The sequence below is a fragment of the Bos javanicus genome, chromosome 25 (genome assembly GCF_032452875.1).
Source record: "Bos javanicus breed banteng chromosome 25, ARS-OSU_banteng_1.0, whole genome shotgun sequence".
In the NCBI taxonomy this organism is placed as follows: Eukaryota; Metazoa; Chordata; class Mammalia; order Artiodactyla; family Bovidae; genus Bos; species Bos javanicus.
In genome coordinates, this window is record NC_083892.1 from 41960539 (window position 1) to 41985100 (window position 24562).

The following is a 24562-nucleotide window of genomic DNA, read 5'->3' on the forward strand; positions in this document are numbered from 1 at the left end:
CATCTCTGACAGGTTCCAGGTGGTGCTGAGGAAGGACACGCAGAGGCGGCAGAAGGCAGCCGCGGAGCTGGGGGAAGACCATCTGAGGGAATCCGCCATGCCTGTAGCCATCAACCCAAATGGCCTTCAGAACCTGGGAGGGCACAGGAGCGGATATCAGGAGTCGTGCTGCCTGGGCCACAGCGACCCCGGTCTGTGCTACAGGCTCAGCTCTCAGCCGTTCTTCAGGCGGACCCCACTGGAGGGTAAGCCCTTGGAAGCCTTGCTGACGCCCTTGTCTTGTTTGGAGCGCCTGCCACCTGGTGTCCACACAGGGAACCTCAACGAGCAGTGAGTCCCGCCCCCACCTCCCCCCAATCCAAAGGCCCAGGATTCTTGAGGCTGCTGTGAGGTTGAATCTGAGGAAGAAATGAGTCTTAATTTCAGTTACCGAGACACACAAAGACAGGCGTACAGAATAATTATAATAAATATTTTAAGTTATATTTTCAAATACCAAAGCATAAATGTTAATCTTTGATTTTTGGAAAAAATAGAGCATTTTCTTTTCTTGTGTTAACATAAATATTTGGCTTATGGAAATAATGCTTAAAATGAAATCTTTTAGGCACTTGGGGATAGAAAGTGCAGGAAAATATAACACAGTTTTACTGTACTGCTAAGTACAATAGCAACCAAAATTATATTTGATTAAATATCCTATTTTCAACACTGTCAGCATTACTGATCTAAGAGAAAATACTGTGACCAAATACAACCCACGTAACGTTTTAAAAGTGGAAGATTTTGTTGATAATAGTTCTTAAAGTTTCAAATTCTTTTCAGTCTCGTCACTGAGATATACAGTTTCGCTAGACAGAACCCAAAGAAGAAACATTTCATCTTCTTTTTTTTTTTTAAACAACATTTCTTTTTAATCACTTTGGCTTTTTCCTTTATAAACACTCAAGAACTTTCTTGGTGGGCATTTAAGCAAGAAAGAACCAATAACCCACGAACCTAGCAGCGCACATAGCCTAAAGAACACAGCGCATGGATGAGGCTGCCAGAATGAGCAGCTGACATTTAATGTGAAGGCAGCTGTCGATTTCTGGCAGCCCTCTTAACGGACTGTATGAGTAAGACACAAAAATACAGAAGCCACTCAGTGAAGTTATTTCAAAACCTGCTGGGTGTGAAAAGCTGTCCCAGGAGGCACTGGGCAGGGGCTTGGCGAATACATTCTTCTGCTGTCAAGGCTTGCTTGGGAGGGTCCTCGCTGCAGGCAGACAGTGCCCTGTGACGAGACTCAGAGGCCACGAGTTCCAGCCCAGGTGAGGACAAGGGCTGCATGTCTGCCTCCCTCCAGCTGCTGTGCCGAGGCTCTGCTCCCAGGACTCTGGTCACTGGGCAGGCGGCAGGGCCTGTAGGTGCTGCAGGAGCTGCTCACAGTAGGTGGGCGAGCGGTGCTTGTGGAGGACAGCCTCTGTCTCTTTCACCAGGAGGTCGGGGAAGAGGACGCTGCCTGCTTTGAGGGCCTCTGCAAAACAGGAACACGCTTTTATGGTGCCAGAAATAAATACTCAGCCAACCTTAGCTTCATATTACAGTTACAACAGCCATGACAAGCAGGCTGCAGGGAAAGGGAAGTGATCGGGGTAAGGAGGGCGTTGCGTAATGATCATGTCAGTTCTCAAGAAGACGTAACGATCTTTATGTATGAGCCCCGTATCAGAGTGTCACAGTATGCAAGGCAAAACTGGCAGCTGTGAGGAGAAGTAGGTGGATCAACTGTTGTGCGGGAGACTCCCACACACTCCTCTCAGAAAGGGGAGGAGCCAGCAGGCAGTCAGGCAAAGCAGAATCCAAGAGCACCAGTGATCAACTGCTATCTACAGACCGTCTCATCCAACACCAGCAGAACATACATTCCCCTCAGCTCCTACGGAACGTGTACGAAACACACCACGGCCAAGGCCGTGAGACACACCCTCACCAGGACTCCTATCATCCCTGCTCTCAGACCTCAGTGAGATGAAACTGAAGTCAGTAGCAAAGAGATAACTGAAAAACTCCCCAATAGCTGTAGGTCATACAACACATCTCCAAATACCGCAATGGGCAAAGAAGAAGTCTCAAGAGAAAACGTATTTTAACTAAATGAAAACACAACTTATTTGCAAATGATGCAGCCAACAAGGAACTAACTTCCAAAATGTGTATATAAACAACCTGTACAACTCAGCTGCAAACAATAAAATAACCCAATCAAGCGTGGGCAGAAATTCTAAATAGACATTTCTCACCAAAACACAGGAAACAATGCTGAACATCGCTGACTGACAGAGAAGCAGAATCAGAACTGTAGGGAGGCACCACATCACACTGGCCAAATGGCCACCACTAAAAAGCCTTCAAGCAACAAATGCTGGAGAGGGCGTGGAAAAAAGGGAGCCCTCCTGTACTGCTGTGCATGCGTGCTCAGTCATGTCCTTCTCTCTGCGGCCCCAGGGAGTGCAGCCCGCCAGGCTCCTCTGTCCACGCGATTCTCCAGGCCAGAATACTAGAGCGGGTTGCCATCTCCTCCTCCAGGGGATCTTCCTGACCCAGGAACTGAGCCTGCATGTCCTGCATTGGCAGGTGGATGCGCGCGCGTGCGCACACACACACACGTGCACACACACACACATGCACACACGCGCGCGTGCACACAGTGGACTATTGTTCAGCCATAAAAACATGAAATAGTGCCATCCGCAGTGACATGGATGGATCTAAAGACTGTACTATTAAGTAAATCAGACAGAGAAAGACACACATCACATGATACTGCTTACATGTGAAATCTAAAAAAAATTATACAAATGAACTTATTTGCAAATCAGAAACCCTATGGTTACTAGAAGGGAAGTGGGGAGGGATAACTTGGGAGACTGGGACTGACATGTACATGTTTACAGTCTTAAAAAACAACCCAATTAAAAAAAGCGCCAAAGACCTTAACAGACACCTCACAGAAGAGATACAGATGTAACGTGTGAGAAGATGCCCCACATGGCATGTCCCCAGGGAGATGCAAATTGAAACAAGGAGGCCAGTACACACCTGTCACAAGGGCCAGAGTCGGTGCGCCACCTGCTGGCAGGCTGTGGGACGACGGGACTCTCACCTTGCAGGCGGCGCTGCAAAATGGTGCAGCCACTTGGGTGATTTCTTAAAAAACACACACACTCTCGGGCTTCCCTGTGGCTCAGCTGGTAAAGAGCCCGCCTGCAATGCAGGAGACCCTAGTTTGATTCCTGAGTTGGGAAGATCCGCTGGAGAAGGGGTAGGCTACCCACTCCAGTATTCCTGGGCTTCCCTGGTGGCTCAGCTGGTAAAGCATCTGCCTGCAATGTGGGAGACCCGGGTTCTATCCCTGGATTGGGAAGATCCCCCGGAGAAGGGAACGGCTACCCACTCCAGTATTCTGGCCTGGAAAAGTCCACTGACTATACAGTCCATGGTGTCACAGAGTCGGACACAACTGAATGACTTTCACTTTTCACTTTCAAACCATACTCTTACCATATGAGCCAGCAATCACAATCTTTGATATTTATCCAAAGGAGCTGAAAACTTACGTTTGCAAAAAACCTGCACACAGATGTTTAGAGAAGCTTAATAATCATCACAATTTGGAAGTGATGAAGATGCCTCTGTAAAATGATCAGTGAAGTTATAAATAAACTGGTTCTCACAGACGAGGTATTAGAGCTAAAAAATGAGCCCTCACACCATGAAAAGGAACCTCAAGCGCCTATTGCCAAGTCAGAGAAGTCAACATGAAAAGGCTTCATACCACATGATTTCAAGAATATGATGTTCTGGAAAAGGCAAAGCACAGAGGCAGTGAAGACGGGTGGCTGCTGAAGTCCAGGAGGGACAGGGAGACAGACAAGGGGGGACAGGGAGACAGACGAGGGGGGACAGGGAGACAGACGAGGGGGGACAGGGAGACAGATGAGGGGGGACAGGGAGACAGGCAAGGGGGGGGCACCGAGGGCTTCCAGGGGCTGCGTGCGGCACTGCCACGCGGGACACACATCCAGACCAGCCCGCGCGCGGCGCCCAGTGACCCGACGTGGCTGCGCGCTCGGCGACGGCGTGTGCCTGCAGGCTCGCTGGGACACACTCGCTGTCAGGGGGGGCGTCGGCCACGGCTGAGCGCGTGCCTGTGAGGCAGTCTCTGCAGCCCCGCTCACGGTGTGGGGTCTGCAGGAACGGGGAGGGTGACGTCTGGCCAGGAGCCCCCGTGAGCACGTGTGCTGGCTCCAGGTACAAAGCGAGACCACCTGTCCATTCGCAGCTGCTGCCGCCGTGAGCGGTTTCCAAGTCACCCCAAACACGTCACCTCTTAGTACCTTGAGAGCTGCAGTGCCGGCCAGTGGCCCCTGTGTGGCCGGCCCGTGTGGGGACAAGGCTCTTACCCAGCACCGCGTCCTGGATGGCGTGCTCCGGGTCGTCGAGGTACACGAGGAGCTCGCGGTACAGGTGCCGGACGCTGCTCTGGTAGCAGCACTTCGAGGCCTCGCTCTGGACACGCTGCAGCCAGGTGACCAGGGCGGAGGTGGCTGCCAGCCTCACATCGTCAGAAACGTCGTCCAGGCGCTTTAGGAGTTCTGGGGGCGGGAGCAGAGACAAGAGTGTGAGCAGAGGTTCCGGAGCCGGTGTGCACAGCTAAGCTCCCAGCACCCATCCCAGGAAACTGACCCGCAGGTGCTGGGGAAGGGGTGTCCTGGGACCCTCAGCTGCTCTGGCCCAGGAGTGCACTCCATGGACACCGTGTGGAGGCGTGACTGGCCGGCCTGGGAGTCTGCGCCCTCTGACCCATAGGGTGGCCTTGGGGTTCCCGCAGCTCCGAGATGCTCAGGCTCAGTCATTCACAGGTGTCATGCCCCAGCCGCCCCATTTTCCCTGCCGCGTGGATGGCACAGGAAGGGCGTGTGCTGACCCTGCTCTCTGCCCACAGTGGCTCTGAGGATGGAGAGGAGGGCTGGTGACATGATGGCCACCATGATGGCTGTTTCTATTGAGTCTCCGGGACCAGACGTCCTGGGGGAACAGTCCTTCCCGAGGGGCAGGAACACTTCCCATGAACGGGAGAGACTCTTATCAATGGGTGCTTTTCCCTCAGAGCCCACACGAGATGCCAGCCCCACGACCGGCGTCTTCTAGAGACTCAGCTCTGCCCCCCAGGTGCCCCCAGGGTTTCGGTGCTCCCATTTGCGCTTTCCTCAACTTGTTTTTTTCACTTTCTATGAAAGGTCATCCTGAAACATGCAGCAGGTTCCAAGCCAACACTGGTTCTAAGCTGTTGGCAGGGAATGAGACGTTCACCCAGCAGTGGATTCAGGGTTACCACGGCCCTGGGCACAGGGACTGCTGACTCCTCTTTCTGTGGGAACGCCTGTCCTCCTTGCCTGCCTCTTGGCACCTTCAGGCACCCTTCCCACAGAGCCTGCAGCCGGAAGCGCTCAGCTTGTTTTGAAGGCTGTTGGCCCTGCAGCCTTCTGTGGACCATGACTGCGCTCAGAGAAGACGGCAGAGGCCCTGCACTGCCACCCGCCTCCAGCGAGGGCACCCACGGGCCCCGAGGTCCTTGGCGGCAGGCCCGCGCTGCACGTGTGTGTCTCACTCGCTCGTGCTCAGGCTCCAGGAGGCAGTGGCACAGCGCATGTGAGGCGGGAGCCCGCACTCCCAGGGTGCAGACGCTGCCCCGCTACAGGGCGGCCCCCGGCTCCCGGGCCGTCTGAGCGCCCACCCCGCAATTCCACAGGTGCCTGTCCTGTTCCTCCTGTTACGCTCCTTACTCAGTGATGTCACACACACCACGGCCATGTTTAAACTCAGCACCAACCTGACAAGAAGCCAAAGGGAGCATTTCCCGTTCTTCCTCCGACAGAAACAATTGTCAAACACACACACACATGACCGGGGAAAGAATGTCCTACCAGGATAAATCTTGATGAATTTGTCTGGATCAATCACACCATTAGAGGTCTTTAAAAACAGGTTAATGATCCGGCATGAAATCAATCGAGTCATCTGAGAATCTTCTTCCAGGGTGGTCAGAATTTGAGGCATCAATGTTTCCTGCATGTCCTGTATCTGCAATAAGAAACCACGTGAGCTGTGGGTCACGGCTGGACAGAGACCGCTACACACGCGCCATGCGTACAGCCTGTAATGGGAGAGACTTGGTTTTAATGCAACCATCAGAGTCTGGAACGCTGTTCTGAAATTTCTATGTAAGAAGCAGACTTGAGTCTTGATTTCAAATTCAGATAATTTGAACACTGGTCAGCTGATCCTTAAAAAATGTGTTCCTCAGAAAGTCTCAGGCATGGATCCTACACAGCCCACTACTTGCTGGCAGGACCGGGCATCCTGTCCAGTGACGCTTAGGGGCCGTTTCTGTAAACATGGTTACGAAGGAACGTGGCTGTGCCAGCCGCAGCACGCAGCGCCTTCAGCTGTGGCGTGCGGTTCTCAGCTGCGGCACACTCTCCCCAGGGATCGATCCCGGGCCTGCACTGGGACCGTGCAGCCTCAGCCCCTGGCCCACCAGGGAGGTCCCGAGGCCGACATCTTAACCTAAGTAACAGCCGTTCAGGCATCACCGTCTTCCCTACTTCTACTCTTTCCTCAGCTCCCCCTCTAAATGAGATATGGATACAAACAACACTCAGGTTAGGCTCCTGTGAGGGTCTTTCCTCATAAATGGTAACACTCACCTGAGAAATCCTCCAGGTGACCCAGGGAAACCCAGACTCTCCCCCCAGACCTCTGCTCGCCCGCAGCCCCCCAGTCCCGCCCTCGGTCTGCCTGGGCCCTCCTGCTGCGGCTGTCAGGACAGGAGACTCGGGCGAGCGCTCTTCCGGGGCACATCCCCTTCCCTCTTGGGCCTGGGACGCACGAGCCCTACCTGCCCGTCCGACAGGCCCCCGCTGCTGACAAGCGCCCAGAGGCAGGACACGGCCGCCGTGCGGATGGCTGCGGCCGTCCTCCCGGCATGCCACTGCAGGTTGGGGACTAAGATGTCCTGGACCAGGGTGTCCAGGTAGCCGTGAAGCTGCCTAGAGTGGAAGAAGGAAAGAGCGGGTAAGGGGCATTCAGACTCCCTGAAGGCAGCGCTTCTGTCTGGGGAACAGATGGCCCTGAGGGAAAAGGCCAGAGGAAACAGCAGAAACGAAACACTGGACGCTGAGCAAGCGCTTCTCAGGGATACAGTTTCTGAGGGGCGTGGGGCTCCCCCTCGGCTGCCCGGGGGCCACTGCTGCCTCTCCCGGGACCAGGCCCCAGGGCTGCCGTATATTCCAGCCTCCCTCCCGCTTTGTGGCCGAGGGGCTGCCCTGTCCACCACCCCTCCTGGAGTATCGTTGGGATGCCGGGTCACTCCAAGGGCAGCACCCTCACAGAGACAGGCCTCGCGGTCCTTGAGAGGATGTGAAGTCGCTATGACCACAGCCACCACCTCAACAGGAGGGCACCCTGGGCTGTCCCCATGGTCCCACGCGCCAGGACACCGGGAGACGTGCACATTTGCGCCAGCATGGTTGGGGCCCTTCCTCTCAACACGCCGTCAGGACAGACACAAAGCAAAACGAAACCAGGATGGCAGCCCCCAGCCCTGCTGACGGGCGGGGCCACCCTGCCCCTTGGAGCCACAGCTGAGGCCCCACCCAAAGCCCAGGGCAAAGCCTTGGCTCTTACAACTCCTCTGCCCCACAGGCCTCTGTTGGTGGCGCAAACCCTATTCCGCTGAACACAAGACCCATCGATTGTGTCCTGAGGAAGTGAATAGGCTGCACAGAACAGGCTCCAGGAGCAGGTCAGTCTGACTAGCGCCAGGGCCCCAGGACCCCCAGCAGGGGGCACTCCAGAGCCACCAGCGCTGCCGACCTCGAACCTGGTGCAGGGGGACTCACAGGCCTCCCAGGTCTTCAGTTCAGTACAGTTCAGTCGCTCAGTCGTGTCCGACTCTTTGCGACCCCATGAGTCGCAGCACTCCAGGCCTCCCTGTCCATCACCAACTCCCGGAGTTCACTCAGACTCATGGCCATCGAGTCAGTGATGCCATCCAGCCATCTCATCCTCTGTCGTCCCCTTCTCCTCCTGCCCCCAATCCCTCCCAGCATCAGAGTCTTTTCCAATGAGTCAACTCTTCGCATGAGGTGGCCAAAGGACTGGAGTTTCAGCTTTAGCATCAGTCCTTCCAAAGAAATCCCAGGGCTGATGTCCTTTAGAATGGACTGGTTGGATCTCCTTGCAGTCCAAAGGACTCTCAAGAGTCTTCTCCAACACCACAGTTCAAAAGCATCAATTCTTTCAACGCTCAGCCTTCTTCACAGTCCAACTCTCACATCCGTACATGACCACAGGAAAAACCATAGCCTTGACTAGACAGACCTTTGTTGTCAAAGTAATATCTCTGCTTTTGAATATGCTATCTAGGTTGGTCATAACTTTCCTTCCAAGGAGTAAGCATCTTTTAATTTCATGGCTGCAGTCACTATCTGCAGTGATTTTGCAGCCCCCAAAAATAAAGTCTGACACTGTTTCCCCATCTATTTCCCATGAAGTGATGGGACTGGATGCCATGATCTTTGTTTTCTGAATGTTGAGCTTTAAGCCAACTTTGTCATTCTCCACTTTCACTTTCATCAAGAGGCTTTTTAGTTCCTCTTCACTTTCTGCCATAAGCGTGGTGTCATCTGCATATCTGAGGTGATTGATATTTCTCCTGGCAATCTTGATTCCAGCTTGTGTTTCTTCCAGCCCAGCGTTTCTCATAATGTACTCTGCATAGAAGTTAAATAAGCAGGGTGACAATATACAGCCTTGACGAACTCCTTTTCCTATTTGGAACCAGTCTGTTGTTCCATGTCCAGTTCTAACTGTTGCTTCCTGACCTGCATATAGGTTTCTCAAGAGGCAGGTCAGGTGGTCTGGTATTCCCATCTCTTTCAGGATTTTCCACAGTTTATTGTGATCCACACAGTCAAAGGCTTTGGCATAGTCAATAAAGCAGAAATAGATGTGTTTCTGGAACTCTTTTGCTTTTTCCCTGATCCAGCAGATGTTGGCAATTTGATCTCTGCTTCCTCTGCCTTTTCTAAAACCAGCTTGAACATCAGGAAGTTCACGGTTCACATATTGCTGAAGCCTGGCTTGGAGAATTTTGAGCATTACTTTACTAGCGTGTGAGATGACTGCAATTGTGGGGTAGTTTGAGCATTCTTTGGCATTGCCTTTCTTTGGGATTGGAATGAAAACTGACCTTTTCCAGTCCCGTGGCCACTGCTGAGTTTTCCAAATTTGCTGGCATATTGAGTGCAGCACTTTCACAGCATCATCTTTCAGGATTTGAAATAGCTCAACTGGAATTCCATCACCTCCACTAGCTTTGTTTGTAGTGATGCTAACCTGCTTCAGTTCTTTCAGCAAAGAGTTGCTGTTTCCTGCAAAGTGATCCAGCAGGGGCTCTGGAGAGGTCAGTCTCGCGTCCTGGCTGAGGTGGCCCACACAGAGTGGCAACACGGGCCTCGGGGCTGGCCACGTGGGGCAGGCAGCGGCCACCTGAGCTGCTTCTGACTCCAGCGAGGTGCCGGGAGCAGAAAATGCAGCAGATTCCCAAAGGATGAGTCCCACTGCGCGCGGAGCACACACATGTATCCGAAGCTGGGTCCTGAGACAAGGAAGCCCAGCCGCAGGGGTCCACAGGCTCGCCCAGACCCACCAGCATCCAGTCGTGCCCTATGCGAGAGGAGTTCCGTAACATCTGCGCAAGGGGACTGCTCCGCACGAGGGGACGGCTCCGTGTCGGGACGATGTGAGGACACGGATCCGCGTGAGGGGACCGCTCTGCGCGAGGGGATGGCTCAACATCAGGGGACGACGCGAGGGGACGGCTCTGCCCTTGGGGACCGCTCCATCGACGACTGGGCGCCCAGAGCGGGGAGCAGCCCTCTATCACTGGGGATTCCTGCTCCAACCAGTGCCCCCGCCCTCTGTCCTCCGGCTGTGGGGTCCTTACAGGATGGGGTGGGCCGGGGTGGGGACAGGGGTCCCTTGCTGTCTTAGGCGCCAGGATTTTACAATCCTAAAGTTCAAAACCAAGCAGGTGCTGTTTCCCAAAGTCCTTCCTGCCTGGAAAAACAGCTAATACTTTCACCAAATATTTGAAACTGAGCGACTCTCTTTCCACAAGAAGCCTCTGAGCACAGTTTCTTGAGGGAATTCAGCCCAGGACGGAGGCGTCTTTCCTGGGGAGTCACTGTCCTCAGGGAGCAGGGGCCCGAGGGGCAGCAACTGGGCTGTGGGTCCTCTACTCGGGATGGTGCCAGGGCTGACTCCGTACCGTCTATGGTCTCTCCTAACCGCAGAAGCCTTTGCACACAAGTAGGAAATAAAACTTCCTGCATTACGATGGACTGGCTAGAGGCCCAACAGCAGATCAGAGTAACCTCCAGAGAGGCGAGGTCTGAATGATGACCTGTCATTTCCCTGGGAAAGTCCAGGACAGGCTGACGGCTGAGATCTGCTCTCTCAGATCCCAAACAGCTCACAGCATCTTGCCGCCTGCCGCCCGTCCTGCCAACGGCTCCACTCTGACTCGTGTCCTGCCCCGTGCTCCCCTCCCCTCCGAAGCCCTGAGTTGGAGGCCTGGGTGTTGACTGCCTCCAGTCCCTCTGGAGAACATGCGTTTCCTAAGTTCTGAACTGCGCGGTCATTCAATCAACTCTGTGAGGCTTGAAAGGCACCAGAAACCATGCAGAGCTGAGAACAGTCATGTATAAACCATCAGGAGCCAGTGTTCCCTGAAACTTCATTTGATGGAATTTTAATGGCCACACAAGCACGGCTTTGACTCAGCGTCTCTGTGTGGTGCGCGTGTGGCTGGCACCGTGCTGTTTCCCTGGGGCGGTGTGTCGGGGTGGGGCGAGGGAGCCACAGAACAGCAGGGCCTAGAGCTCGGGGTCACTGCAGTCCCCAAGAGACCTCAGTGTCAGGGCAGGTGGGGACGACCCAGCCCTAACTCAGCGTGCGGGGTCGGGGCGGCGGGGCAGCACGGAGGCAGAGCTGACCTACCCCTGTGAATCCACCGTCTCTGGGGTTCCCAGCAGCACGCCCGTCAGGGTGGAGAAGAGCTTCAGGCGCATGGCTGGGTCCCTGGCCGGCTGAAGGCAGCTCCTGAGGATGGGGACCAGCTGGGGCAGGGCTTCTCCGAGGGCAGGGCCTGGAAGACAGGCGTGGCAGGAGGGTGGAAGGTGGAGCCCCGCAGCTGCTCTGGCCGCGAGAGGCGGCGCGTGGGGCACGGCGCACGGGACGCTCTCGGCACAGGATGCCACGGGCCCCTCTGTGCACCCCACCCCGCCACGGCTCTAACTGTTCGCCATGTGGACTTTTCCTTCTTCTTACATCTCACCAAATTCATAAAATCACTGAAGTCAAGCAGTCTTTTAAAGACCAGTCGAAATCAACTATTCAAGAGTATAAAAACTGCTGGACGTGTGCCCCGAACCTGGCAGCCAACGACCTTCCCACCCGTCACCAGACGGAGCAGAGGTGCCCTGGCCTGAGCCTGGCGGGATCCCAAACACAGCGACGCTGCTCAGGCCTGAGCCCGCCCGTGACGGGGTGACAGGGTCTCTGGGTCTGGATGTGAGTCACACAAGCTGCCTTCCCCACCAGGCCCTGTGCTGAGCTGGGATGTGTGTGTCAGAAGAGACAAAGGCCACCCTCAGGACCTCTGGTTCACTCCCGGTCTGCTGATTCCGTACCCAGTCAGGACTTGAGTCTATCCAGAGGCATCGCCTCAGAGCCCAGGGTCAGAGTGGAACAAGCGTGGCCAGAGGAAGACTGCCCGCCCCCCTCCTGCCTTCCGGTCTCCGTCCGGAGCCCCTAACCCGCAGGGCAGGAAGCCACCTGGGCAGAGAGGACAGCATGCAGACGCCACTGAAGAGCTCGGGCCACACAGGCACCACGCTGAGTCACGCGTTCAAGGCTTAACATCAAAACGTGTGCCTGGGCAGACTTTTAAGACCACGTTACATTAACTCTTCACTGTAACATTCTCAGCACTTTTTAAAGTAAGGGTGTAAAGCGGCCAGTCCCCACAGGCGACAGTGATCACGAGTGAATGAAGAACCGGGCCTGGTGCGTGGCCGACTGGGGGGTGAGAGCAGCGCCGCCCGTCTGCGCTGGGGCTGCTGCCACGGCACCCATGCTCTGAACCCAGCTCGGGGCACCCGTCCGGGCTCACCTGAGTGGCTGAGCACCACGTCCAACTGCAGGAGCTCCACGGAGTGGCCGGTCCAGTCCCGGTGCGAGGCAGCCAGCCACTCCAGGAGGGGGCTCACACGTGCTCGGAAGAGGTCCTGGCTGCCGTCCATGCCCTCCACCGCAGCCAGCGCGGCCAGCGTCTCCTGAACCTGGGGGAGCAAGTCGCCGGCTGTGACAGTCAGTATGAATGTGGGACTCACAAACCCACTGGAGATCCCTGTCCTCACGCCTGAGGGAGAGAGAGCCACTCGGGCACATGCCACATGACCTGGGTTCCCACACCCACGGCCCTCCTGTCTGGACAACAAATGAAACGGACAAACGTGACTTACAGGAGGTTCACCGCGCCACCCCCCCCGCTGCCCCCATTTTGCACAACCCAGGGCGGGGCAGTCCTTGCAGGGCAGAGGGCGGGGGCAGTTGGACTCTGTCTGCAGAGAAGGGGACCAGGCAGCTTCAGGGACTGAGCTGACAGCCTTAGACCGTGGCCAGTGAAGGCGGTGTCCAAGGCCCCTCTCTGAGCTCTGCACTCGACCAGACCAGCAGCGACGGTGCGTCTGCTGCTCTGGGGGCAAAGCGGGGAGGGCAGACTGGACCATGGAGCCGGGGCCGCCTCGCAGCCCTGCACCCCGCACCCCCGCCTCGGGCTTGAGGAACAGGACGCGCTCGGCACTCTGCCCGGGACCCGAGTCTGGCCTGCAGACCCTCCCTGAGGACTAACTCGACTTTTCTAATATAAATTTTACGGTCCTGTGGTGACAAACCGCCAGCTCAGACACGGGCCCTCCAGAGAGGGGGACTTTCAAGAGACAAAACAAAGTTTAGAAAGGCACTGGGGAAAGGCAGGGCGGTGTGTGTGCGTCCTGGACACGGTGTGGGCAGAGAGGAGAAGGAACCGGGGAGAAGCCGAGTTCTCAGCTCAGGGAGAAGCGGCCAGACACCTGCCTCTGCTTGGTCCTTACAGTGGCGGGGAGCTAGACGGCAGGAGGTTTCAAGTTAAATACAAAGCCAGGGGAGCGGAAGTGACTGGAAAGCTGGGCTGTAACTAAATAGGGAAAATATGATAATATTTCCTCTCCTATATCTTTCAACCCCTCTTAAACGCAGATTTGTTAACGACCAGGGAGGCCTCCTTTCTTCTGTTTCTCCAAGATTAAGTAGCGTCTTTACTCTGAGATACTGAAGTCAACTTCAGTGGGAAGGAATCTCAAACCCTGGGTCCCCCTGAGGCCGCCTTGAAGACGACACACCCAAACGGTCTAGATTCTTTCGTCTGTGGTCATCAGCTCGGTGGGCAAGCTCAAGACGTGGAGTTTGAGACCAGAGACCACGGACGACAGTCACAGTCCAGGGGCTGCAGCAAAGCAGGAGGCTCCCGCTCACCTTGTCGCTGAGGCCCGCGGGCCCCCACAGCGCCAGGACAGTCACCAGCACCTCCAGGAGCGGCTCGCCGGCCCCTCGGCAGTCCTCCCGGCCCGCGGACACCACGGCCTGCACGCACTGCAGCAGGCGCTCGCCGTACAGGCGCTGCAGAGAAAGCGGCACGTGAGCCACCCCATGCCCACCCGGCAGCCCAGATGAGGCCCCGCCGTGCAGCCACAGCGGGCTGGGCCCGGCTTCCGCACATCAGCATGGAGAGGGCATCCCTCTTCACAGCAGGGAGACCGAGCCCCTGCTGAGCCCGAGGATCTCGGGTTCCGTATGCAGTTCAGTGACACACACTGGAGGGGCCGGGGACCCTGGGTCTGCTTCAAATGCCCCAGGCCTCCCTCGCCCAGTCAAGCTGCAGAGGGACGCGGCCGGGAAGGCGCAGCAGGCACGAGGGGTGCACACTGCTCCCCTCCGCTCTGTGTACTTCTGAGCTCCTATAATGCTCAGTGAACAAAAATATATAAAATCCTGTGATTCAAAAGACGCTTCCAGACTGATGGGAACACAGGGTCGCACCTTGTGAGGGCTGAGCCCATCGCTCACCTCCCAGGCTCCAGCCTCATCAATCGTGCAACGGGGCCAGGAGTGGGTGTGGGATGGCCCCCACAGGAAGACCTCAACACCCCTTACTGTCTGCTTTGCTGTGTTTCACAGAGGACAGAAGATCAGGATGGGGGTCATGTATACAAGTCACGTGTATGTCCCCAGCACGGTAGCTGGGACCCGCTCTGGTCCACCTCTGTGGGCACGGCCGCCCCTGTTGAGTGTTACCTGGCGCGGGGCCAGCTTCCCGCGGGCCTGCAGAGTGACGGCAGATGCCCAGTGAGGCAAACCCTTGTTGCTCCAGAGATAGACAGAAGGGCCACATTCCAATGCAAAGAGTCAAGGTTTAAGACCATCACAACCAAACAAAAACAAGGTCATTATTTTTCCATCAATAGCAAATAATTATAAATTATTCCGAATGACCAAGTCTAACTACCTAGATTGTTTCAGTTTCAGATGTAATGGAGTTACTGCTAAATTTAAGACAATAAGTTTGTAACCACCAAGCACAGTGCCCAGTGATGGGTGCCAAATCAGGCTGCCTGCTGAGAGCCCTGCTGGAAGGCAAGTGACGCGGTGAGGACAAGCCTGCCGTGCAGACACGGTGTCCGAGAGGTATGTGGACCGACAGGGTGGGCAGACGCCACTGGCCACAAATACTGGGCACTCGAAGTGTGGCCAGTGTGACTGAGGACTGTCTGTGCACCATGTGGATGGAGCAGAACAGGCCAGGAAGCGCATGGGTCCAAACAGAACATCGGTGGCTGCACCCCAGCCTCCTTGTTGGCTGGCTCTCCCCTAGGGGCCTGAGGGACGGGTGACCGTCACTGCCTACGCGTGGATGGTCCCAGCAGGGAATGGCATCACCATGGAAACGGGCTGACTGTACGATCCCCACCCTCTCCCCTGCACGCTTACGTTTTCAGACCCTTGGCAGATGTGAGCCTGCGCCAGCTCCGTGGCGATGACCTTCACGTGTGGCCGCAGAGCCTCCCTCGGGCAGCCTTGGATGAGGGAGGCAAGGACCAGGAGGCCAGAGGGCGAGGGTGACTTCCTCAGTGTCGACAAGATCAGCTTCAGAAACACCTCCGGGCTAACGAAGGTGCCAACCAGCTCTGCAGACCTCGTGCACTGGGCGGGGAGGGGTGGGAATGGGTGGGGGGTGCTGAGGCTGCTGCCCCTCTCCCTGCCACCCCACCAATACTGCTCGGCATCTGTCTCATATGCTTTCACCCCCAGAAACAGCCCTGCAGGCACGTTTCCTCCTAGCACCTGCTCAAATGCTCATGAAAACAAGTGAGTCCTCCCATGAGCTCAGAACTGCCAGGGGAAGGAAGTCACGCGTCCGGCTCATGGGAGGGCTGTCAGAGCATCCTGAGGCCCGGCTGCCTGAGCTGGACCCTGGGGGCTGCTCTGCACGTCTGCCTGCCCTCGGTCCCTGCAAGCTGACCACCGCAGGGCCTGCGGGTGGAGGATGTGTTTTCTCCCGCACGCGCTTAAGGAGAGCCTTCACACACCACTCCTCGCAGGCCCAGGGCCGCGTGGGGGCCACGGCACATCTACACCTTCACACAGGGGAAACCGTGTGTCTGCTGAGGTCCGAGTTCACGGCCGGCAGAGCTGAGAAGGAAGGGCAGGGCCCCGCAGACGCCACTCACGCTGCTGACCACGGCCGCCTCCTCGTCGGCGCAGGCGCGGAGCAGGGCGCGCAACACGGGCTCTAGGTGCTGTGTGACATGGTCCTCAGCGTGCAGCAGCAACACGGCCAGCAGCTGCGCCGACTTCACCCTGGTGCCCGCCACCCAGTCATCGATGTCGTGACAGACTGCGGGGAGGATCTTGGAGAGGTTTCTGAACACGAGCTCTCGGCAGCCCAGCCCCGGGCGGCTCCCTGCGGGTCGTGAAGGTGGAGGGAGACAGTGACACTCAGAAACACACACCTCAACGATTCGTGTGGAAAGTCACTCAGCACACGTTCCTCATTTAAGGCAGACCTACAGGTTTTGTTCTGAGGTCTTAAAGAACTCAGCCCGACTCTGAAGACAGAGGGAAACGAGGCTACAGAGTGTCATTACTTACTTGAAAGTTTTTAGCAATGCTGAGGCGTGACATGCATTAAACTACATGTTCAAAGTGCTAACAAATGGATACACGGCTCTCAAGACAAGACACATGCATCGCCCAGAAAGCTCCCTGTGCTCCCGACAACCGCCCACCACCCACCCTTCCCTCAGGGAGCTCGGTCGGCTTCCGGTCACCGCGGAGGAGCTGCCTCTTCCACCTTCTGTGAGCGCAGCTGCACAGCACACGGCCCTCTCTGCCGGCCTCCCTCCACGCGAAAAGGCACGCTGAGGCCCACCGCGTGCTGGGGCACACGAGACCTCACTGCTGAGCGTGCGCCACTGCACAGACACACCGCAGTCTGTCCGTCTGGCCGTCCACCTGCTGATGGGCGCCTGATCTGCCCTGGTGCACACTGCTGCCAACAGCTCTTCTCTCGGGTGGGCGCTGGGCAGGGAGGCACATAACGGTTTAAGAAAATGGTTTAAGATGGCTTTTCACAGCAGCCTCGTGTCCTCCCTCTGCTCCGGGCTCCGCCCCCCGCCACGCCCGGGACCTGGGCTCCTCTACACCACCTTCGGGGCAGGCTTAGAGGAGGCGGTGTCTCCTTGCTGCTCTAATGCGCACTCTCCTCAGGACCCACGCGCGACCCGGGGCATTCTCTCAGGGCTTACTTGACATCTGTGTGTCTTCAGGCAAGTGTCTTTTCAATCTCTTTTTTACCCACTGAACCTGAGTTGTTTGCTGCTGCTGAGCTTGCCGTTCCCTCTGTGCTCTGGAAGCGCGTCCTTTGCACGCAGTCTGCAAACATCCCCTGTGCCCTCAGCTGCGCTTTCTCAGCGTCTTCCAAAGAGCAGACGTTTTTGTCTTGAGAACCGGTCGTTCCTCTGCGGAGTGTGTGGGTCCTACCTCAAGCCCTCAAGCCACTGGGGGTCAGCCTCGTGCGTCAGGAGGAGGGGATCCAGGCCCAGGGGAGCCGGCTTTCTTCCCTGAGCCGTCTCTGCAGCTCATCCGAATCCAGAGGCCACCCGTGTGTCTGTCTTTGGACTCCTCTCTGCCCACAGCCCGTCTGTCTGATGCCAACCCCTCCGTGCCCGCTCACTCTGGCTTTACGTCTTGAAGCCAGACGTGCTGGTTTCTCAACCTGGGTCTTCGTCTTAAAAGTTTCGCCTGCCCTAGGTCCCTTGCATTTCCTTGTGAGTTTCAGGATAAGTTTTTCAATTTCTATAAAAAAGCCTTCGAGGATTTTGATTACAAGATTTTCATCTTAAAGATTCAAAACAACTCTAGAAATAGAAATGAGACGGTGACAACTCAGAGTTTAAAGGGTGTTTTAGTAGAAAGAACAGCTTGAGCCACGAAGCCCCTTTGAACGTTTGCTCCTGTGACTTTTCTGTCTCCACGGTGTATGAGAGACTTAGTTCCAGAGACTCAGATCCTGTCAGCTGTTTAACTGAGCTTGTTAAAATTCTGCAAAAGACAAAAAGCCAAAACAATGCCCTTTTCTTCCTGGTGATGCTGGTCCCTTGCGGCGAGTCTGGGGGATGAGGGGCCATATTAGGACGGTCTGGGGAGGGGTCCGCGGGCAGGCGGGCATGTGGTCTCACTCCAACAATGCTCTGACCTCCATTCTTGTACGTGATATGGCAGATGTCGTAATTCAGAAGATGGTGAGTCCTCAAACTTCAGTAACTCAGAAAAGTCCCTGCTAGCAACTAATTTTTGTACCTTTTCTGAAACATGTGTGATTTCCCCTTACAGCAGCTGCGCGGTATGGAGGTGACGCTCCTGAAAGGAAGCGAGAGCAGCTGCGCAGTATGGGGGTGACATTCCTGAAAGGAGGCGACAGGCCAGAAAAAAGAGGCGCAGGCCTCCCAGGTGCGGGGCGGAGCCGCCCCCTGGGCCTCACGGAGCGGCGCCAGGCGCAAGCCAGGTGCCGACACCTGTGCCCTGTAGCTCAGCACGCCCGGAACCCTCGAGGCCCTGACTCCACCCGACCAGCTGTGGCGGGGCCCGCAGGCCCTAGGCTCAGTAACCTGGCGCACATTTACCAGGCTCTGTCCCAGCCAGCGTCACCCATCACGGCTGCATCCTGAGAGAGCACCGGCAGGCACTACAGTGACGAAGCCGCCCATCAGGCTCACGGGGGCCTCAGGCCCCGACAGAGAGTGCTTCCTCAACACGGGAAACTGGATGGACGCAAGGCCCTGGTGTAAGAAGCGGGGCTGGGGCCTGGCAGGCAGGGGCTTCCTCGGAAACGCAGCTCGGATCTGACTCAGGAGCTAAGGGAGACGTGGGTGCCCGTGTGCGCACGTGCACACACACACACGTGCGCGCGGGTGCTCACAGTCTGGCAGGACCACAGTGCGGGGCAGCACAGGGGCCCACCAATGGAAGCCTCTGTTCTGAGGAGGCGTCGCCCAAATCGCTAGGGCTGCAGCCCACTTGGGCCCGTGTCTCCTCTGCAGGTGACGCTGACAGAAGAGCTCCATGAACTGACAAAGCGCCCCGTTCTCAGAACTCCCCCGAGCCCCGCGCTTCTCAGCCAGCGTGTCCTCACGTACCCAGGGAAGTCGGCCTGGGGCTGCGAGGGTGCTCCTTCCAATGCCCGCCTCATCAGCCCAAGCCACCGCACTCACCTGGCGATGGGTGGTGGGCTGGGGGAGGGCTGGCAAAGTCCAGCTTGTCCTTGAGGTCTTCCTCGTTCTCCGTCTGCCACTGCAGGCCGACCCGCTCCCAGAGGCTGCTCGCCTCACTCCTGCCGCACGCGACACAGTGCAGGTCAGGGGGCGCCCACGGGGACGGGGCCCCTGCCTGAGAGAGCTCGCCCACAGGGACGGGGGCACTGCCTGAGAGAGCTCGCCCACGGGGATGGGGGCACTGGGGGGCGCCCACGGGGACGGGGCCCCTGCCTGAGAGAGCTCGCCCACGGGGACGGGGCCTCCGCCTGAGAGAGCTCGCCCGTGGGTCGGCTGGCCTCAGCCCTGCCTGACAAATTCCTGTCTGTGAGCCGGGCGAGGGGCTGAAGGTGCAAAACGGCCCGGTCAAAGCCCTGGGGCCACTCAGTAGGCAGGAGGGGCGGCTGCAGGGGGCTCTGGCCCAGAGGAGAAGCCGCCGCCGTGGGAAATGACAACGGAGGAGAGGCCGCGCCTGGGAGGAAAGCGGGCAGGCCCGGGGCGCCCGGAGCCGGCCGCGGCTGCCACGTCGTCACTTACGCGATCTCGGGGATCTCGTCGTGGAAGCCGCTCAGCAGGAGTGGGATGAGCTTGTGGAAGAAGGAGTAGCGGTCCCGCAGGCTCAGCAGCCAGCCGCCCACCACGCGCATCACCGCCTGGCGCACCTGCAGGCCAGAGACGGTCAGCGGCCTTCCCCGGCGTGGGCACCGCCGGGCCCAGAGCCAGCTTGCTGCGCCAGCAGCTCTGCTGCCCGCATCATGGGTCGGGACAGACCACCAGGATGCCTAGTCTTGCTGGTTTGAGCCCTCGTCCTCCAGGCTCAGGCCAGACCCTCACTGACCACAGCAGGCTCCGTGGCCCTGCCTCAGCCCTGTGGCGTGTCCGCAGCCTTCTGTACGGGAACCTCCTGGGCAGGCTGGGCGCCAGCCACCTGTGTCTGAGAAAGTGACGTGCGTGCCTGCACACACCACGCCCCCTGCAGCGAGGAAGCGAGCTTAACAACACATTTCTTTAACAATGAAACATCAGATAGAGAATGTAAAAAAAAAAAAAAAAATCCTTTTAAAAGATTGCAACCAAAAAAGTTAAAATACTTGGGCATAAACCTGACCAAGGAGGTGAAAGACTTGCGTGCCGAGAACTAGAAAGATTAGTGAAGGAAACTGGGGATGACTGAGAGCAGTGGGAAGACACCCACCTTGCTCTCGGGTGAAGAATACTGTTAAACAGCCGCACCACCCAAAGTAAGCTACAGGTTTCATTTGAGGCCTATCAAATTACCCATGACATTTTTCATAAAGCGAGAACAAATAACCCTAAAGTTTATATAGAGCCATAAAAGATCCAGAATTGCCAAAACAAACCTGAAGGAAAAGAACAGAGCTGAAGGCATGACTCTCCCAGACTTCAGACAATACTACAAAGCTGCAGTCATCACAAGAGCACGGCGCTGGCACAAAAACAGCTGCACGGGTCAGTGGGGCAGACAAGAGAGCCCGGGAATGACCCTCACAGCTACAGCCACTGCACCTTCAGCACAGGAGGCAAGACCATACGGAGCGGAAAAGAGCAAGTGGAGTCGGGAGCGCTGGACAGCTGCATGGAAATCAACACAGTCTCACACCACACACACATAGAGACCCAAAATGTCCTAAAGGCTTAAACTTAAGACATGACACCATAAAGCTCCTAAGAGACCGCATAGACAAATCATTCCCTGACATAAACCATCCCAATGTTTTCTTAGGTCAGTCTCCCAACATGAGAGAGAGAAAATAAAAGTAAACCACTGGGACCTAATCAAACTCATAAGCTTTTGCTCAGCAAAGGAAACCATAAGCAAAACAAAAAGACAATCTGCAGACTGGGAGAAAATATTTACATGACGTGACTGACAAGGCACTAATTCCCCAAATATACAAACAACTCATACAACCCCAGAACAATAAAGCAAAAAACCCAAGAAAAAAAAATGGGCAGAAGACCGTGATAGACATTTCTCCAAAGAAGACATACAGATGGCCAACAAGCACATGAAAAGACATTCAACATCAATAATTACTAAAGAAATGAAAATCAAAACCACAATGAGGTGTCTGTCACCTCACACTGGTCAGAATGGCTATCATTCTCCAAATGAACTTTACTGGTCTTCCAGTGGTTAAGAATCCGCCTGCCAATGCGGGGGACACAGCTTTGACTCCTGGTCTGGGAAGATTCCACAGGCTGCCAGACAACCAAGCCCGCACGCGTAGAGCCTGTGCCGCACAGCAAGAGAGGGCACTGCGGTGGGAAGCCCACTCGCCACGACGAAGAACGGCCTCTGCTCCCACAGCTGGAGAAAACAATGATGACCCGGTGCAGCAAAACATTTAAAAATAAAATAAAGGAGAAAAAAATTTTTTTGTAAAAGTGTACAAACAACAAATGCTGGAGAGGGTGTGGAAAGAAGGGACCCCTCCTCCGCTGTTGGCTGGAATATACACTGACGCAGCCAGTAAGGAGGACAGTGCGGAGGTCCCTCAAAAACTAAACTGGAGCTAATATACGGTCCAGCAGTCCTGCTTCCGGGCAAATGTTTGAGAAAAACGGAACTCAGAACGATACATGCACCCCAGTGCTCACTGCAGATTTCACAACAGCCAGGACATGGAGACAATCTAGACGCCCACGGGCAGATGAACGGATAAAGAAGATGTGGTGCCTATATATACGGCGGAATATTACTCAGCCACAAAAAGCAAAATAACACCATTTGCAGAACATGGATGGACCTAAAGATGATCACACTAAGTGAAGTAAGTCAGAGAAAGGCAGACACCGTTGTGACTCCACTTATATTTGGGATGTAAAACACAGCACAGCTGAACCCATCTATGAACAGACTCACAGACACACAGAGCAGACTTGGGGTTGCCAAGGGGAGGGGAGCGCAGAGGGAGGGCCTGGGGGCTTGGAGTTGGCAGACACAAACCAGCATACACGTGCGGGTAAACAGGCCCTCCTGTGCCGCACCGGGACCCGTGCAGCACCTGTGATAAACCCTAACGGGAAGGGCTCTAACACACGCGCGTGTGAGCTGAATCACTGCTGTACAGCCAAGATCAACACAACCCTGCGCATCAAGTGTGCACTTCAATTATAAAGAAGAAGAAAACAAGCAACATGACCCAGCGTGGCTGTGGCTAGAGGCCAGCTGGGGTGCTAGAGAGCAATCTTTGGGGTCGACAGACCCAGGCCTGGAGGAGGCCAGCTGCGAGTGGGGCTCTGCGCACTCATCCCAGCCCCAGCCTCAGACATGGAGGATTTCCGTGGGAAGGAACGCAACGGCACGTAAGTACTGACAGACAGGACACAAGAAGGCTGGCGTTCCCTCTGCCGGGGCACAGGGGCCGCTGTCGCCCGCCCTGCAGGCCCCCACCAGCAACCACCGCTGCTCCTGCCCTGGGACGGCGGCCCTTCACCCACTCTTCCCTGTGGGAGAGTGCCTGACTTTGCGGCCTTCACTCTGCTCCTCACAGCCTGAGATCCACGACTCTGAGCGGGCTTCTGCCGACAAAAGAGCTGCTTCTCTCTCCTCCACCTGCCTGCCTGCCTGTCTTGTTTGTCTGTCTGTCTCCGCAGGCCCCAAAGCCACGGGAAGGAATTACCCAAACACATGAACCCTGGCTCCAATCCTCCTGGTTTGCCAACCTCTGTGGCTTTTCAATTAAATCACCTGATGGACAGCATGTTACACATATATCTACAAACCATGGAGATCCTCAGTTCAGAGTTTCTCCCTAAAAGCAGACAGGCCTCGTCCCCGTTGTTCAGAATTAAGTATAATAAATCCACTAAGACAATCCAGTTCTCCCTGAGCCTCTCAAAAATGTGAAACAGGAACACCCTGTGACTGGGAAGGATGGAAGGACATTTTGGTGCCACATATAATATCTTTAATAAAGGACAAAAGTGAGTAAGTGACAAATAGCACACTGGCACTCTTCTGGTGGGAAAAGGGACTGACCGGAGGAAACTCTCCTTACCTGGGGAACGTCGTCGAATAGCCGCTGAGCAAAGTGCGGAAGGACATCATCCACTGACTTCCCGCTGCCGAACTGGATTGCCGCGCCCGTGGCCTCGATGACGGCCACGCGCACCTTCCAGTGCTGGTGGGAGATGGACTGCATCAGGGGGCCGATCAGGGACTCCGACTGCATGTGGAAGTGGTCTGTGGGGCGGGGAGGCCACCAGTCACCAGGGGAGCCTGTGGGCCTCCGCTCTGGCCTGGCTCTGCTGGGAGCTTTGCACCCTCAGCACTGGGAGAGGCACAGGGACAGGACGAGCGACTCAAACAGCACCTCTCTCGGAGGACTGGGGCTGGACCTCATGTCAGCTGAACACAGCAGCTGGGAGGGGAGAGCCTGAAGCTGCCAGTGGCTGCGACAGGTGCCCGAAAGGGACGCCGAGTGGGGAGAGACCGCGCCTTCCCAGGTCCTGCAGAGCCAGACACGCAGCACGGGAAACCGCACCAGCATCGCCTCAGGCAAAGCCACCCCGCTTCTACGGGCCTCACAGAAAGTCAGGACCGGGGGGGGTCTTCGTGGGACCCAGATGGACCCTCCGGCTTTGCAGTTCTGCCGCTGCTTAAGACCTGTATGAGGTCGCTATTTCAGTGGTACTTCCAGCGAGTTCTCTCAGCGCTCAAGTCCTAAGATCAAGGCAGGCTCTGGCTCACTGCTGCCCAGGGTGCGGGAGCCCAGAGGAGAGGCCCGGCGCGCAGGAGCGGCGCTGAGACCGGGAGATGTGGCGCTCGCTGCGGGCAGGCGCTGCGCTCGGGCTGGGGCCGCAGGAGGGCGCGGGGAGGGGGCCACCGGGGAGGGGACGGGGGGCTGGCACCTGGCGTGGCGCGCGCCAGGCCGGCGGCGCACTCGCAGCTCTCGCGGCGCACGGCGGCGAAGGGGTCAAGCAGCGTGCAGCGCAGCGCGCGCACCGCGTCGTCCAGGTGCGGCGCGAACGCGGCGCCGGTGAGGCGCACGGCCAGGCCGAGCAGCTGCACGAGCGCCAGGCGCAGCTCCTCACAGGCCTCGGGCGGCGGGCGGCGCGCGGGCTCGGGGCTGGCCAACCGCGCGGCGAGCGCGGGTAGCAGGCGCGGGAGGGCGTCGCGGGGCCGCGCGGCGCGCCGCAGGCCCAGCCCCAGCAGGTGCACGGCCAGCGCGCGGCAGCCCTCGGCCGGGTCAGTCAGGCGGCGCAGCAGGCGCGGCAGCAGCAGGTGCACCCACGGGCCCTGGAAGGCCGCGGCCGCGGCGTCGGGGTCGGCGTCGGGCGCCTCGGGCTGCGCCGCCTCCAACACCCGCTGCAGCGCCTCCAGAGCGCGCCGCCGACCCAGCTTGCTGTCGGCCTCCAGCCCGGGCAGCAGGCGGCTCAGGGAGCGGCTCAGTTCCGCCGCCTCGGTCGTCTCCCCAGCTTCTGTCGGGCCCTGGGGCGCCGCGGCCTCAGGCGCTACTAGCGCCGCCATCTTCCCCGCGTTGCTAGTCACTAGGGGAGACCGGCGCTTTTAC

The 24562-nt window shown here is 57.0% G+C and overlaps 1 protein-coding gene across 1 annotated transcript; it reads right to left on the reverse strand.

The window, feature by feature from the left end:
- Positions 1–461: 461 nt before the first annotated feature.
- DNAAF5 (dynein axonemal assembly factor 5) lies at positions 462–24562 on the reverse strand. Its single transcript, XM_061402405.1, has 13 exons — positions 23901–24562; positions 23048–23232; positions 19560–19684; positions 18984–19102; positions 15942–16174; positions 15202–15414; positions 13690–13833; positions 12287–12455; positions 11113–11260; positions 6947–7097; positions 5973–6129; positions 4449–4640; positions 462–1519 (listed from the first exon to the last, which is right to left on the reverse strand). Exons 1-13 carry the CDS (start codon positions 24517–24519, stop codon positions 1383–1385), a joined length of 2592 nt encoding a protein of 863 aa, XP_061258389.1. The 5' UTR covers positions 24520–24562; the 3' UTR covers positions 462–1382.

Bases quoted from the DNA above. Each gene is read 5' to 3' on its own strand.
- DNAAF5 (XM_061402405.1), bottom strand. From the start codon at position 24,519: ATGGCGGCGCTAGTAGCGCCTGAGGCCGCGGCGCCCCAGGGCCCGACA. The intron at 19,685-23,047 runs GTAAGGAGAGTT...TCTGGCCTGCAG, and splicing joins TATTCGACGACGTTCCCCAG to GTGCGCCAGGCGGTGATGCG. The intron at 13,834-15,201 runs GTAAGCGTGCAG...CTTTCTCTGCAG, and splicing joins TCTGCCAAGGGTCTGAAAAC to CGCCTGTACGGCGAGCGCCT.